At 36.9% G+C, this 17,352-nt stretch overlaps 2 protein-coding genes across 2 annotated transcripts; one reads left to right on the plus strand and one right to left on the minus strand.

Moving 5' to 3' along the window:
- Positions 1–327: 327 nt before the first annotated feature.
- On the minus strand, positions 328–16,385 carry LOC114308729 (uncharacterized). Its single transcript, XM_028254393.2, has 4 exons — positions 15,998–16,385; positions 13,925–14,056; positions 13,654–13,844; positions 328–596 (listed from the first exon to the last, which is right to left on the minus strand). The coding sequence occupies exons 1-3, from the start codon at positions 16,190–16,192 to the stop codon at positions 13,656–13,658; spliced, it is 516 nt and encodes a 171-aa protein (XP_028110194.2). The 5' UTR covers positions 16,193–16,385; the 3' UTR covers positions 328–596; positions 13,654–13,655.
- LOC145798940 (DNA replication licensing factor MCM4-like) lies at positions 9,823–11,456 on the plus strand. The gene has a single exon (XM_082888351.1). It carries the CDS (start codon positions 10,485–10,487, stop codon positions 11,301–11,303), a length of 819 nt encoding a protein of 272 aa, XP_082744477.1. The 5' UTR covers positions 9,823–10,484; the 3' UTR covers positions 11,304–11,456.
- Positions 16,386–17,352: the final 967 nt, after the last annotated feature.

The following is a 17,352-nucleotide window of genomic DNA, read 5'->3' on the forward strand; positions in this document are numbered from 1 at the left end:
TTGCTTAAATCGTGTTTTGCTGCTGCACCTCCCTTTTTTTTCCTGCTAGAATAACAACTTTATTGGACTATAAGAGAAACCGTATAGAGTTGATATTTGGACATATGGACCAATCTAAAATCCATAACCCAAACACACATGATACAGAGAGCATAATAACCTAGGACATAAAAGCAACACAACGAAAAACATGAGACTAGAGCAGAGCGACAAAAGGACCAAACTTCAGCAAAGATCACTACATCCAACTTAACAAAAGCAAGAGCAGGAACACCATCAGGAGCACTATAAAGCACAACGAAACACAACAGAAGCAGAAACACAGCATAAGAACATCAGCAAGTATAGCATTGAGAAATTGGATAACAACCCAACCAGGAGGGGGAAATAGAAGATCTCACAAGATAAAAATCAACCATCTTTTGTAACTATCAATATGCATAGTTAAGCTTTAGTTTGTAGGCACCAACAATCCTAAACTCACAAGAAACAAAAGCTTATAAATCCATCAGTAAACATAGTGCGGTCCCTTTCACCCAAATATTGCTGCATTAAACCTTCCCTAAACATATTGCTCTCATGACATCTTCCATAACCTGCAAATAAGCACAAGAGAGTGTCAATTACATGCACAGACTGAATTCTACTATAATTACATCTCATCCATAAAGGCTGCTACAGTTATAAGATCTTCCAGCCTTTCAATTTCATATATTATCCATCTTTTATGCAATTCCAATTTTATTTAAGCTCTCTAATATTTTAACTAAATGCAGTCATTGATTTACATATCGTTGCATATTATCCAATCTAAATTTATTCCCATCATGTGCTCAAATCAATAAAGGACACATTCTTATTTGACATTTGTCAAGCAAATCACATCAAAACCATTCCTATCAGCAACTTATCATCAAACACAAGAACCCAACCGCAAGAATGAAGATGCTTGTTTCTTAATCCCTTTCAATATAGCTTAATTTGGTTGCTAATTTTTATTATCAAGAACAGGTAGAAACCATATAAACAACAGAATAATTGAATTCTCTTTTGTATCCATATAGCACATTTCATGGAGACAAAGGACAAGAAAACACAGTCATAATCTCCAAGTGTGTCTAACCTTTGAATTCATGTAATCTCCAAATTCTAGGACAAGAAAACACAGTTATATATTCAAAACTTCACAAATATTCCTCAATTATTTCCTACTGCAAAATGGTGTTCCGAACTTAAAAAGCATAGACACTTCTAAGAAGGTGGGGCATGTCATGTCAGACGCCGAACCTACACAACCCGACAATCATCAAGAATATTTTAGGCAACAAATTTGAATTTCTAGATATGCTGGGTGAGGTGTATCTAATCGGACAAGTCCGACACGTACAATTACACAGGTATGGAGTGTTTGCCATGGTTACATAATAGATACGTAATACAATAATGTAATTTGATTTTTGCATGCATCAGTCCAAGAATCTGATTTTTGCATAAACAAGGGTAAATTATACTAACCACCCTTAAAGTTTAGAGAACATACATTGGGGTAATTCTATCTATTTACACCACAAAACTAACTCCTTGCACCCTCAAAAAGTTTCATTTTATTTTTTTACAATTTCTATAATTCCATTACTACCCTCATCCCTACCATCCACTCTTCCCAAACCTTTCAAACCCTAGTTTCTTCACCTCCAACTGACACGATTGCTACCGCCGCCACAACAAAGACCCTAAAAGCTCTCACTGTGACCGCAATCGTCGCCGCAATCATCACCAGCAACAACCTCCACAGCCTCGCTGCGGCCATGACCACCTCTTCTGCAACCCCCCAACCGGCAACCCAACCTAACCGCCATTGCAATCCCGTCACCCATCTCCACCGTCGCAACCCAGTTTTGCCCCTCGTTGATCAGAATTTTGTCCACCCCGGAAAACCTGCCCAACCCAGTCCAACCCTCCCACCTACAGTTGATTTCAAACATTGATTCAATCGGGAGCGGGTATAAGAATAACAAAAGTTAAGATTCTCGATCGACTGTTGGGCCAAAAGTAATTTTATTCATTGAAACCATCCGACCGAATTTTATTAATAAGAACATTATAGATGCCATAGGTAGATGCACTGTTCTTTTTTTATCATTATTATTTTTTATTCTTTTCATATAGGACTTTGTGTTTCCTTGGTGAAAGGGCAAGTTTACTTTTATTTAATTTTTTATGGAACTAAAGAACTATTATTTTATTTTGTATGGAACTTGTGTTTGTTGGTAAGAGAGCTAGTTCTTCTTAGTCAGAAAGCTAGCTACCCAGTCCTTTCATTTCAATTTTATTTTATATTTTTTTTTCCCTATTCTCACTTTTATTTAATTTTGTATAGGATTTATGTTTTCTTGACAAGAGAGCTAGTTCTTCTTAATTAGAGACTAGTCTTTTCATTTTTTAATTATTTTTGTATAATGTTCTCTCTCCTTACTCTGACCTCATTTGATTCATTTTCATCTTTCTAACCCTCTTTTGTGAGATGCAAGTATATCCTCTCATCTCTTTCATTTTATTTTCTTCTCTTTATCAATCTTCATTGAATACATTTTGATCACTGCTTCGCCGCTGCTACGAGATCCACGTCATCGTTGCTGCAAGATTGCTTCATTGTTTCCATATTCCTCTTTCTTTCTAGTTTTTCCTCTCACCCTCCCCTCCCTCCTCAGATCTCTCCCTCACCTCCCCTCACCTCTCAGATCTCCCAACCTCCCATACCCCTCTGAAATCTCCTTTGAGTCTATGGACCCATACCATTCTCAAAGCTCTTTTAAGTCTATGGACAAGGGTTATTCACAACACCACCAACCATTTAACCAATCAACCCTCTCTCTCTCACTCTCATGTCTGTGTTTTTTGTATGTGCACCGACCGATTTCGACTATGAAAACCGTGACCCGATACTTTGCAGTTTAGAACAATACTCAGTCGAAATCAGATGCCATTTCTTTCCACCTGAAGCGATTGGCTCGGTTGACAGTTCAACAACAAACTCAAACTGACTCGACCCATGAACAGCCCTAGTTACCACCCATTGTAGCCGCCCATTTCTTCTTCTTCTTCTTCTTCTCCTTCTCCTCTTTCTCTCATTCTCTTCATCCTCCTTCCATAAACCCCAGATCTAAAAACCCTAGATCTTTGGTTTTAGATCTAGGGTTTAGCAGCAACAGGGAGGAGGTCGAGGCGAGGGAAGGAGTCTGGGCTAGGGTTTGTGATGCAAAGAACAAAAAGAAGGGAGTGGGGTGACAAAATTTGTAAAGGGTGGAGGTTGACGAGGTTACAGAGGGTGGCGGTAGGAGGGAAGCGACAAAAAGGGGAAGCGAAGGGAAGAAAAGGGGAAGGAAAGGCATTTTGGCCATTTAAGTGTTCACATTTGATGATGTCACTATATTTTGTTTCCTTTTTAATGTCTATCCAACAGAAGGGGGAATCTTGGTATTAGTTTCAAAAGTAGGGAAGGTCAAAGTAATTTTTCAAACTACAGGGGAGATTCCTGCAATTATGCTAAATCTTAGGAGAGGTAACTATAATTTACCCAAATAAAACAAAAGGGTGAAAAGAGTTAGAAGTATCGTGTAAGTAGAATTACCCAATACATTGATCCTTGAAGTTTAGAAAAAATACATTGAGCCCCAAACAGTGTTGTGAAAGGCGCGCCTAGGCGCAAGGTGCATCGAGGTGCAGGCTCTGCGACTGAAGGGACCCGAGGCGAGGTGAGGCGAGGCGAGGTAGATAAGTCGCGCGCCTTTGCCGAGCCTTGGGTCAGGCGTGAACAGGCGCAAGGCGACGCATAAGCGTGCCTTTTGTATTTTTTTTTTTAGGCTCTGATCTGAGTTTGAAAGGGACCAACCACATACGATTGCAACTCATACTACTCAATACCCAACAGTTGAGAGTCAAAGCCCTAAACGCTATCGAAGAAAGGTGTCGTCTCCTCTTTGCACAGTCTGCAACTCATCACGACGTCGTCTTCGTCTTTGCTCAGGTGAGTCTTCTTCTTCTTCTTCTTCTTCTTCAGGTGTTGTCTCGTCTCTCTGTTTTTCTTTTTTTTTTTTCTTTTTTTTGCTGATTATCCATCGCTGCTGCTAGTTCTTTTTTTTTTCCTTCTTCTCCTTCTCCTCCTCTTCTTCTTTCCTGTGTTGCCGTCTCGTCTCTCTGCTTTTATTTTTTTCTTGCTGCGGTCTATTTTTTTTCCTAGTCTCTATTAGGAAAAAAAAATTACAAATAATTAATTAATCACATTACATTACACTGAAATTATTTTCCATTTATTAAATTTGTTGTGTAGAAAATGACATCTGAAAGTAATAGAAAAGATCCAGCATGGCAACATGCCCATTTGGTAAAGCCCAATAGTTTGTCTTGATTACTTTTTATTTTTAAAAAAAATGTCTTAGTACTATAAATGATTAGTCTATGTTAATTTATCTATTTTTTACTAAGATTGTGCGCCTTGCTTCAATAAAGCCCGCGCCTCGCCTTGCACCTTGCGTCCAGGCCCAAGAGACCTTTAGCGCCTTGAGCCTTTAAAAACACTGGCCCCAAAAGTTTGCATAATTACCTTAGGCTCGTTTAATGTTTTAATTCAAATAACACTTAGCCCATTTTCATCAGTAATTCAATAGTTGTATAAATGAAAAAATAATGTTATCATTTCTTTTACATTGAAATGTATATTTTACCATTTAACAAAAAAAATTTGAATATTTTGCCTTATTTCGTCGTATAGCTACACTCCACTACATTAGTTCTAGTTGTTTTAGACTTACTAAAAGAAGGTCCGTGTAATTATGCTAAACTTAAGGGCTTATTGTATTTTTCTAAACCTCAAGGATAGTGTGACAGCCACCTCCTTGATTAACTAAATTAATTATGTGATTTATGTGTTATAAAGTGCCATGTGATTATTTGAATTGATTTATTGTGCCATGTGTGATATGCATCGTATTGTTATTGTGAACAGATAAGAACAAGTGATAATTGAACCTGTCTTAAGTGTAGTCTAGTGTAGATTTGGATAAAATTGTCTTAATTTAGTTTAACCTCATACTAATTAATTAAGGCAAGATTAGAGCTTAATTACACTTCCTAAGCTAGTCATCAACATAAGAAGAGGAGAGAGAGATAGTGGAGGATGTTAGAGACAACATTTGAGAGAGACCAGAGAGAAGAGTTTGAGCTCAAAGAAGAAGAGAAGGGCTTAGGAGGAAGATAGAAGATTTGTCTTGAATTCTCTCAAATCATCAAGCAAGGTAGGCATTTCTCTCCACATTCTTGAAATTGAGACTTGTACGTTCATCATCTTCAAAGATTAAAGCTTAAATTGGGATGAATTGATGCTTAATTAGAAGTTTTGCTCATGTTCTTAGGAGATTAGGACATGCATGTCTTAGTATGAAAGAATTGGCTAAGTTAGCTCCTAAATTCACCATGCATGGCATAATTTCTTGAACTTCATGATCATACATTCATTTTCTTGCATGGGCTTTCAAAATTGAAGGGAAATTTCATGGGATTTGAAGATTTGAAGCTCAAGAATTCAAGTGTTATGAATTGACATATTAATTCAATAATTGAAACTCTTGCATGGAAATTAAAGTTTAATTCAAAGTTGTGAGTTACATTTGATATTGTAAATTAAAGTTTTGGTTGTTTTTCAAGCTAATTTTGGGAGTGAAATGCATGAAATTGAAGTTAGAATTTGCAAAATTGGAGCTTCAAACTTAGACTGATTTTCAGACTGGATGAAACCCAATTCCACACGTGCGGAAAATAAAGACAGACTTGAGTGTGCATACTGTTGGTGACCTTTCCGCACATGCGGCCAGTGACCCCGCCGCACGTGCGAAGTCAGGTTGGTCCTAGCTCTATTTTCACTCCACTTTTCTACCTTCCGTGCCTCCGTTTACATGATTTTCACATGTATTTGCATTCATAATCATATTATAGGCATGAAAGAAGTAAAGAACGAAAATTAAAACCGAACGAGTGGACAACAAATAGAACCGAATAAGTAAATAACGAACCGACTGACTGAATGAACTGTGTATTGCGTTGTTGTGCTTAAATTTGTTTGTTTATGTCGAACACCACATCTTTAACGCATATTTCACGAAGCCCACTATGAGTAACAATGTTGTAAAGATATGTTCAATTATAATTATTTTCTGATCGATAAACTATACAGTTTCCTAAAATGATACTGTTTACTGAATGAATGATTGTTCTATTTTATGAAATGTGTTTGTGGCATCCATAGCATACTGTTACTACCTACTGCTATTGTCTACTGCTACTGCTACTGCTACTGCTACTGCTACTGTTACTGAGATCTTTGTTAGTTTCAATTGTTAGAACTACTGTTTATTGTATTGATAGCCATCAAATGACTGTTTGGTCTTTAAGACCTACTGTACTGTTCTGTTATTGGATGTACCACGTATGACTGCTATGATTTCCAATGACTAATATTATGAGATACTAATTGAGAAAGTGAACTACTGAATTGACTGTTTCAATTACTGTGTAAGGACATCGTTCATAACCTCTATACACATTTGTTATTCACTGGGCTCCAGCTCGCTATTTATTATATATATATAGGTGAACAAGCACCGGATCGGACTTAGCAGCGTCAATCCAAACCCTATTTTGTCAAGCCAACTACTATGCCTCACTGCAGGGTTCCAAACCGTCATGTGTCAAGGCTTTTTGGGTGCTTCAAATTCACCCGTTTGAAATTGTCATTATGATATTAAGAATGTTTTGTGACTTTTATTAATACAGTTTCTTTTGGTATTGGGATTTAATTCCCTAACTTATGCTTTTGTTTTGTATAAAAGTGTGTTATGGACTTATATATATGAAAGTTTATTTTTCATCTAAGTCCTCATAGCTCATTGGACATAATTGTTTATAAATTATTGGCTTCCGCCAGCCCCTTTTTACTGTCTTACTATATTACTGTTAAGCAGGTCTTTGGTAATCTCGAATTACTGGCCGGTTACGACACTAAACCTATAGGGACGGGTTTGGGTCGTGATAGATAGTCAGTGTAATTATCCAAAAAAATAACTATATGGATCCAAAAGAATAACTATATGAAACCCTATTGAATGGCATACAATATAGTTTACCACACTGCCCAAGAAGTGTAGTAGACTAAATTGCCCACGAAGGTGAGTACACGAAGAATCCAAAAATAAAAAGTCATTGGGCAAAATAGTTGCCATTCAAAAATTCAATCGACCACCTATTACTCTTGGGACTATTTTTACTGAAGGACAAATACAAGATAACTGATATTCGGAGCATTGTTGAGCGCCTCCTAATCAAAATTTACCCCTCTTCAACAGAAAGCTTATTGAATCGCTTTTCCCTTTCATCCATGCTCTGTATGTGGTTCATCCTAAGCGAAAACATCTAATTGGTCCCTTTACCTAACATGAAAACCATAAGGGTATATTTTCCGAAAACAAAAAAGCTTGTTCGCTGAACAATTTCTGGAAAACTACTTTTGAGGAATTTTTCTGATAGGTCTTCTACTTTATGTAACCTGCTCATATCTAGAAGTTGTTAACCACATGAAGCAATCACTCACCTTTCTTTTGATATATCATGTCAACTCCTTTCAAACTAAAAAAACTTGTCCCCAGGTCATATTTACAATATCATTTTGCTAAAATATTGTGCAGGCAGCAGGCTAAATGAAAGAATTGCAGAATCACAATGTTCAGCCCCATTCATCCTCCTAAGCAAAAAGAAAAAAGGTACAGATCTAGTTTCATTCTGTGGACCACCACTAAAATATCTAGAACACCCGCACAAATGGAAAAGCGATCACGTGACATGAAATAATCATCAGTGGACATATGTATTGGAGAGCTACATTCGACAAGACGAGGTATTACCTCTTCCAAATGGTGGCCATAGCCTCAAGCACTTAGAGGTACACTCGAGAACCCTCAAATGTAATAGTATTGAGTGATAAGAAAAGACTGACTTCGGCATTGGGTACATTCCTGTAAAATTTAATATATAAAGAGAAATAGAGAATTGTATTATTGATTGATTTATATTGATATCAATTACAATGATTCATGATTCCTATATATAGAAGAGGGTGAGTGTGTAGTAGGTAAGGAGTAGGTGAAGTGGAGGTGGTAGTGGTGTAGTGGGTTAGGTTTAGTGGAGTAGGTGAGGTGGTAATGGTGTAGTGGGTTAGGTTTAGTGGAGTAGGTTTAAGTAGGCGAAGTAGGTGGAGAGTAGGTGGATTTTAACAGCCCCCCGCAAACTCAAGGGGGATAGGAACTAACCAACTTGAGTTTGGAGAGAGTAACAAAACAAGAAAATACATAAAAATAAAAGAGGATAGGAGACACTGTATGGTCGTGTCAGACCATTGGTGAAGACACTGGATGGTGGTGTCATAACGTTGTAGAGGACACTGTATGGTGGTGTCATAACGGTGTAGAGGACACTGGATGGCGGTGTCAGACCGATGTAGAAGACAGTTTATGGGGTCATGTCGGACCGTTGTAGCAGACAATGTTGTGACAGTTGTTGTGACAGTTTACAGAGTCTTGCTGGACCCTTGTAGAAACTAACCGGAATCAATGTCGGGACAGTTTACAGAGTCTTGTCGGACCCATAAAGGAACTAACCGAAATTAATGTCGGGACAGTTTACAGAGTCTTGTCGGACCCATAAAGGAGCTAACCGGAAGTAATGTCGGGACAGTTTATAGAGTCTTGTCGGACCCATGAAGGAGCTAACCGGAATCAATGTCGGGACAATTTACAGAGTCTTGTCGGACCCATGAAGGAGCTAACCGGAATCAATGTCGGGACAGTTTACAGAGTCTTGTCGGACCCTTAAAAAGTCGCACCCTCAAAAGGTGTGCCCAATCTATCAAAAGGCGTGCCATCAAAAGGCGTGCCCAATCCATAAAAAGGCGTGCCAAATATGATGGCGAAGCACGTGAGTGCCTTGGCTGGCGTGCCCGTTTGTCGTCTGGCGTCAAGTGGCGCGCGATACGCGTGGCTGCCTCGGCTATTTAACCAAGACGGAGGCTGAGGCTGAGGCAGAAGCTGAGATAGAAAAACTGAGAGAAACCTCTGAAAAATTCTTCCGTTGCTGAGAGAGAAACTCTGTAATACGCTGTAACACTCTGTTGCCCAGAAAATGGCTTCGTCTTCCCGTGGGCTGCTCACTCTCTTTCCCGACCTCAATGAGTCAACAAGAGAGAGAACTGGTGCGGTGGCCAGTGAACCTCAACCAAACACATCTGTGTTTGCTCCGTTGAACTTTCCGATGCGGTCGGTGGAGCAAAAAATGGCGGTGCAAACTGATATTGAGGCCAATCAGTATACTCTGAAGTCATGTGTGGAAACCATGACTGCGGTCACAAACTTGTCGCACCGGCTGCAGAGCAGGACAAATGAGGTGCAACAGTTAAATTCCCAGCTGGCTCTGCTCCAACGCATGTATAAGGATGCGCGAGCAGAGATAAGTGTGCTAAAGGCAGAAAACAAGGAGCTGAAGCGGAAGGCCACCGTTATGTTCCGATTTGGAGGTCCGCCTTATGGTGCAGTAGAGGAGCAGGGAGTAATGAATGTGCTCGGCGGCGCGGGAAACACAGAGGCAGCACCGGCAAGGGCCGCCCAGGACGGAGGCAAAAAGAAGAGACCGGCGGCAGAGTAGTGGAAGTGAGGTCTGTGGGTGGCCGTCTGCAGAAAAGAAAACAAATCTGTGGGTGTTGTGTTTTGTTTTTTTTTTTTTTTTTTTTTTTTTTTTTTTTTTTTTTTTTTGTGTGTGTAAAATGGTGATCGGGGTTGATCCCTGAAATAAATAAAATATGGTTTGGTGTGCAAAGCTATATATATTTTTTATATTTTTGTTTTTGTTGTTTTTGTTTTTGTTTTTGTTTTTGTTTTTGTTCTTTTTTTTTTTTTGTTTTTTTTGTTTTTTTTTTTGTGTATTGTGAAAAAGGGAACATAAAAAAGATAAGAGAAATAAATAAAAATTCTATTTTGTGGTGAGGGAGTCGGTGAGGGAGGTGCAAAATGTGATTAAAAGAAATAAATAAAGAAAGAGTGTGATGATGGATATGGGTATAGATGTAATAAAGGAATGAAAAGAAAGAAATAAAAAAGAAAGAAAAGAAGAAAAGAAAATGGGTTTGTGCAAAAGTAGACAGAGTTGGTGCAATCTATTAGAATAAACATAGATATATATAGATATATATTAAAATAAAAGAAAGTTGAGTGGGTTGATTAAAAAAAGGATTGTGGGTTTGAAAGTGGAAAGATGAGAGAGGAAGCTCTGCTGTTGGGTTGACTGCTGATGTTACTAAAGATCCCGAGAGTGGAGAGACTGTTTTGGAGAGTGGAGCCCTGGTTCTGAGTGATAGAGGCATTTGCTGTATTGACGAATTTGACAAAATGTCTGACAGTGCAAGGAGCATGTTACATGAGGTGATGGAACAACAAACTGTTTCAATAGCAAAAGCAGGTATAATTGCTTCACTTAATGCTAGAACATCAGTATTGGCTTGTGCAAATCCAAGTGGCTCACGATACAATCCCCGCTTGTCAGTAATTGACAATATACACCTTCCTCCTACATTGTTGTCCAGGTTTGATTTGATTTACTTAATTCTCGACAAGGCTGATGAACAGACAGACAGGCGCCTTGCAAAACATATTGTTGCATTACACTTTGAGAATCCTGAGACCTCACAAGAGGATGCCTTAGACCTTCCGACATTAACTGCATATGTGAGCTATGCCAGAAATCATATACACCCACAGTTATCTGATGAAGCTGCAGAACAGTTGACACGAGGTTATGTTGAGATGAGAAGAAGAAGAAACTTCCCAGGCAGCAGCAAAAAGGTGATAACAGCAACACTTAGGCAAATTGAGAGTCTGATACGTCTCAGTGAAGCATTGGCTCGGATTCGCTTCTCAGAATTGGTGGAGAAGAAAGATGTGATGGAGGCTTTTCGTCTTCTGGAAGTTGCATTGCAACAGTCTGCAACAGATCACTCCACTGGAACCATTGGTATGGATCTCATTACAACTGGGGTCTCTGCAAGTGAAAGGATGAGAAGGGAAAATCTGTTATCCGCAACTCGCAACATAATTATGGAGAAGATGCAAATTGGAGGGGCCTCTACTCGGTTCTTGGAGTTACTGGAAGAGTTGGCGTCAATTCGAGCTAGCAGTGGTTTGAGTTGCTGCAGTGGTTATTGGCGGTGATTGGAGAGGAGGTATGTGTTGAGGTCCGGCGGGCGGCCAAGGCGAGACTGCCGCCCGCCGGTGAAGCAAAATTACTAGCTTCTTAACCTTGCTCTGATACCATGTAAAATTTAATATATAAAGAGAAATAGATAATTGTATTATTGATTGATTTATATTGATATCAATTACAATGATTCATGATTCCTATATATAGAAGAGGGTGAGTGTGTAGTAGGTAAGGAGTAGGTGAAGTGGAGGTGGTAGTGGTGTAGTGGGTTAGGTTTAGTGGAGTAGGTGAGGTGGTAATGGTGTAGTGGGTTAGGTTTAGTGGAGTAGGTTTAAGTGGGCGAAGTAGGTGGAGAGTAGGTGGATTTTAACAATTCCAATGAGATTTAAATGGGCTCATGATCCGATAGGCTATAAGCGTGTTGAATAAAATCCAAACTACTGTCCTTCCAAGGTAACTTAACCTTCTCAAAATATATAGAGCTACATGGATTGGTGGCTAGAACTAGAGACTTTGCTAAATGCTCTACTAGTATGCTCACACTAATGTAATTATGATCACCTTCATTCCACTAGAGAAAAAGATAGCGCGTACAATTTGGGCATCTTCTGATATAGCCAAGTCAATGATGTGTGGGAATTCTAGGCTTCTACGCTAAGGAGAAAATAGTGTTGGGCAACTGTCTCATGCACGGCAACTGCCCCAGACTGCAAAGTCGCCTTGCATATAAACAGTGGTAGAACCCAAACAGCAAAATTCTCATACACAAAGCTACTATTTTACTTCTTTGAAATTACTGCTACTAAATTGTCCCTATACCACTCGCTCTAAGTTCTCACCAATCCACTCTTTCTTCCAACACCTTGGTGTTACTATGGTGTTAGTTCCTGCTCAAGTCCTTTAGTTTGTTAGCTACACATTTGATGTCAAATTTTAATGCATAAAAAAATCCCAAAAGCATAGTGTTATCTACTGTATAATATGAAGTCGATCTATGTTACTTACAAGGACTCTGTAATGCATAATGTATTCGTACCAGACACTCGACTCTTCGGTGCATAAGAGTATGGGATATGAGTTAGACATGTTTAGTTGGACAATCACCTAGAAAACTATTTAGTAATTTGAGTTTACCATAGAAATATGCATAATCTCATATTATTATACACAAAATCCTCAATGGCACCTTGTACAGACCATTACCATAACAATTAAAAAACAAACATATCAAATATATCCTATCAAGTGTCAATCAACCAAAACACCCATCAAAACCCCAAACAATGCCCATCTCAATGGCTGCATACCAGCAGCTTCAAACACCACCATCAAATATAAAAATTAAGCAACTCTTTTCCAATCACCATCCCAATATCATCTCCAGATTCATCTTTGCAATAAGTAGGGGTGTAAAAACGGCTCGGGACAGCCCACTCGTGCAAAATCTCAGCCCAGGCCCAAGCCGAGCCTGACATTTTTTCCACCAAAATAGCTTGAAAATGACGTCAGGAAGGCCGGGTCTTGAGCGGGCCGATTTTCTGGGCCGGGTCAGAAAAACACACAAGCCAATCATATGCCCGAGGTTCGGGCTGGGTTCGGCCTCGGACAAGCTTCAGGCCGGCAAGCCATTTTACACCCCTAGCATTAAGCCTATTTTTTTTATTAACTTCAAAACCATCAACATTGATAATTACTATCATTCCATAACTTATTGTCATCTTGGCCACAACCCTAACTTAACACATCTGCCCCAGCCAGTTCTCTCTATTCTCTAAAACTCAACATCCAATGAACCTTCAAATTCAAATAAGCTAACACATTCATGTCCCAAAAAAAGATTCATCCATACAGAATTAGATGTAGCTCAAACATTGGAATTTTCATTACTATTGCACTATATATATAGCAAAAGAACTTAAACAAATCAAAACCTACATGACGGACAAAGAAAGCTCAACTACTCAACCAAACAAACAACCACCATAGTGTTGCATGCAAGTACCATCAAACACAACAAATATATATAAGAAAAAAAAACTTCCTAGATGACCAATGATATAAAGTTCTTATGATTTCTTCGAGAGTTGAAATATCTTACGAGCACAATATTATCAAAAAAAAAAAAGAAAAAAGAAGATAAACAACAAATCTTATCCCATACAACTCCTAAAGTTCATATTTATCATCGAAAATCTTGAATCTCTATCCAACCAAATAAACCACAGCATGCAATTCCAAAGATCAAAGACATTCTCAGAACAAAAATGAATAGTAGTGCAAAACAACAATACAGAACTATCCAATAACAATCTATAACTAAGCGTTAAAACTACAAGGCAATGAAGAAACAAATTATCAAACCTCTAAGCCTTTGGTTTAATCCGACAAAGGTAGATCCTTATGTCTGCAGCTATTGGAGCATACAAAGAAACTTGGAAGATCTCAAATTCAGTAGCAGCAGGATCCTTAGCAGCAAACGTAATATAATACACCAGGCCACTGACCACCCGTGCATTTGCCTTGTGGACCTTCACAAACTGGAAATTTGTACTCTGCATTTTAAGAAGAAAAGTTCAATAGGAGTAAATAAGAGTGATAACAATTAAAAAAACACAAACACAACTCCACATACATTTTTCAAGTTGAATTCGGCAATTGCCCTCTTTGAATAGCGTTCAAGCTTCTTACGAAGGCTCTTGTTTAATTTCTTCAAAGGTCGTATAACACAATAGGAACAAGGGTGGAAAGCTTCAACATCAAACCCCTGTACAAATATACAAGATATAGCAGAAAATTGAAATATGATACAGGAGATGAGAGAGACAGTTAATTAAGAAAAAATAAAATAAAATAAATGATAATTATATATAAAATATAATATAATGTATATACATAATACTATCATATATGAAAACCTGACTTGGTGTGGCTCCATCATGCTAATAATCCCCCCCCCCCAAAAAAAAAAAAAAAAAAAAAAAGTCATGCCAAGATGACTCATTCTTACTTTTGTTTTCTTTAACATAAAGGGGTAAAAATGTAATATCAAATCAAAACCAACTTTTAAAGAAAACTGTTACGCCTCAGATTTTAAGAAGCTAATTTGATGGAAACTAATTAAACCTTAGCGTAATTGTTTTATCAAAAAAAAGGTTCAATGTCCATCATTAGTGCCAAAATGTATTCATTTCCTGACTTAGACAAAAAAAAAATTCCAATTTGTCTCACAAAACAACCCATTTAAATAACTCAAGTGAAAGCACTAAAATCATGAATTAAGTATATAAATGGTGTCTGAAACCGATCTTCACTAGTTTCGAGTTGTTTGGAGGGGGTTGAGGGTTGTCCTCTCTTTCCTTCTCTTGTATGTTGAGAGGAACTCCAAGTAAATCCCATGGGAGGGAGATCAGTCAAGGAAGAGAAAAAGCTGAAGCTGAAAATGAGAGAGGGAAAGCCTCTCGGCTGACAGAGAGGTTGCTGCCTCCTGTTTTGTGTACAGAAAGGAAAATGTTTTCCACCCCTAATTTTGGACCACCAAATCAACACCTAGTGAAGTATTATAAGTTACATCATTTGAAAATCCCACTAAAACATGAAAATTATTCAATGAATGATTGTCATGTCATTAGGAGTTGGTATTAAAGGTCCAAAATTAATGAGATGTTGCATTACTCATACAGAAATTAGATACAAAAGTAAGACCACAAGGTGTAAGGCTTGGCCACCAACTATTCAACCTAAACACTTGTCAAAAGCCCACTGGCTAAGGAGAGAGGAGACATGAAATATCTTGCTACAATGATGCATAAATAAGGTGTATCTCACAACAAAAAATTAAAATTAAAATGAAGGTCACATGGCCTTGTCGAGCCACCAGGTTTGGGGATTAAAGTCTCCAACACAATCAATTTTAATTTAATGGAAAGTGATTTACAAAAGTAGAATTCATAGAATAAAACATTCAAAATGATGTACCAATAGCATTTGTGAAATAATGAGGGGCAATAGTGGGTGTTTCGATCAGTAATGCTACGCACACAAAGGACCAAACACAGAAACTATAGAGCCGGACGACCGGCCAGATGACTAGGTGGTCGATCGGCCAGAGCTTATTGACCGTGGCTCTCATCTTGTCGATTGCGGCTATCATCTTGTCATCCGGTCGACCACCCAGTCACCTGGACGGACGTCCGGCCCTACAGTTTTTGTACTTGGTCCTATGTTTGATCCTCTATGGGCGTAGCATTATTGGTGTTTTGATGGGTAATGAGAGGACTACAAGAAGCCACTTCTTTCTCCATAGAAATTCTGCACAAATTTCTGGTTGTATGTCCTTATTCTAATTTAATTACACACGTTCAAAACCAAAGAATATAGTAATTTAATTAGACTAGAAATGGTAATGCATTTAATTAATTAATTGTCACTAACAAACAAATAAATAATAATACCCTCTCTTTTCATTTGTTTTTACTTCTTTTTTTCCCGTCTTTACACGACGTAGCCACACAGTTCCAACTCTCAATCACAAAAGCAACACAATCAATAAGAATCTCCAACTTTTATCATTAATTTCTTCAAATTCCAAGTTCTTAACTCTTATTAGCAAGTTATCAAAATAAAATCAAGAGATTAAGAAGAAAAATTGCAAAAAATTTAATTTATAAATGTTGTAATATATATATATATATATACACACACGTACCCCGCTCTCCTCGACCTGTTTGCTGTACCTCAAACTATCCTCATGCGTCATCTGAAATTGCTGTTCTATCTCAAAACCCTTGTAGGGAAACAATTTAACCTTGTTGTCATCATCATCACCCAATTTCTGCGTTTTCAGCGATGGTTGTTTTTGTTCCGGAGAGGTTTCGGATCCAGGGGTACGAATAGCAGACATCTTTGACAGATTTTCGAAGGGTACGAGGTATTTGAGAAATTTGAGTTTTGGGGACGGCTATTTGTAGTTGGATGACACGAAAAATTATGGATTGAATGGCTCGAAATATTTAAAATCATGTTATTTTGGATGTAAAATGTTGTCAATTTGACATATTTGAGTTATTCAAGTCACAAAAATTGGGATCATCAAATATTTTCCTCTGTAGTTATATTTGACCTAAAATAGTCACTAAAATAAAATATTTAATTATATTACTTTTTATGTCAAATTAAAATTTGATTTTGATTTTTGAGAATTTACTTTTTAAAAAATAAATTTTGATTTTGATTTTTGAGAATTTACTTCTTAAATTTTTTTTTGTTTTTCATTTTTTTTGTGAGTTTTTTTAATATTTTAAGTAATTTTTTAATTTTTATATATATCTAACATAAATATACTTAAAAAGTATAATATTTATGAATAAAATTTAAAAAATTTCACTAAATATTAAAAATACAAGAAAAAATTTAAAAATTCAGTACATTTCTTGTATTTACTAATTTTTTAAAATATTTTTTTACAAATATTTTAATTTTTAAATATATCTAAGTAAGGTACATCTACAAAAATTTAAAATAAAAAAAAACTTTAAATTTTAAAAATATTCACTACAAATACAAAAATATGAAAAATAAAAAAAAATCAATTTTAAAAAAAATAAATTCAGAAAATTAAAATCAAATACACTGGCTAGTTAATTGCTAAACGAGTTGATAGCGGAGGTTGAGAAAAAAGATAAAAAAATAAAATAAAATAAAAATTCCCTCATGGAGTGAGATGAGACCAAGGTAAGTTATTTTTGAATCTTTCATTTTTTTTTTTTTTTGAATCTTCTCTTACAAAATTTAAGATTGAAATAAAAATTAAAAATCTTTCACATCTATATATTATATAAGTAAAAAGAAATCTTTAACCACAATCCTTATGAGAGCTCCAACGTGTCATGCCAAATTTCTTAATTTTTTAAATTTTAAATAATTTTAAAATTTTCCATTTGTTAACTTTTATTTACTCATATAAAAAAATTAAACTCTAATTACTCCATAATTTATGGATTTTAAAAAGAAAATATACTAATTCTTTTCAAAATGCATATTTATGTTGCTACTAAATATAGG

The sequence above is a fragment of the Camellia sinensis genome, chromosome 9 (genome assembly GCF_055761805.1).
Source record: "Camellia sinensis isolate YWXY chromosome 9, ASM5576180v1, whole genome shotgun sequence".
In the NCBI taxonomy this organism is placed as follows: domain Eukaryota; kingdom Viridiplantae; phylum Streptophyta; class Magnoliopsida; order Ericales; family Theaceae; genus Camellia; species Camellia sinensis.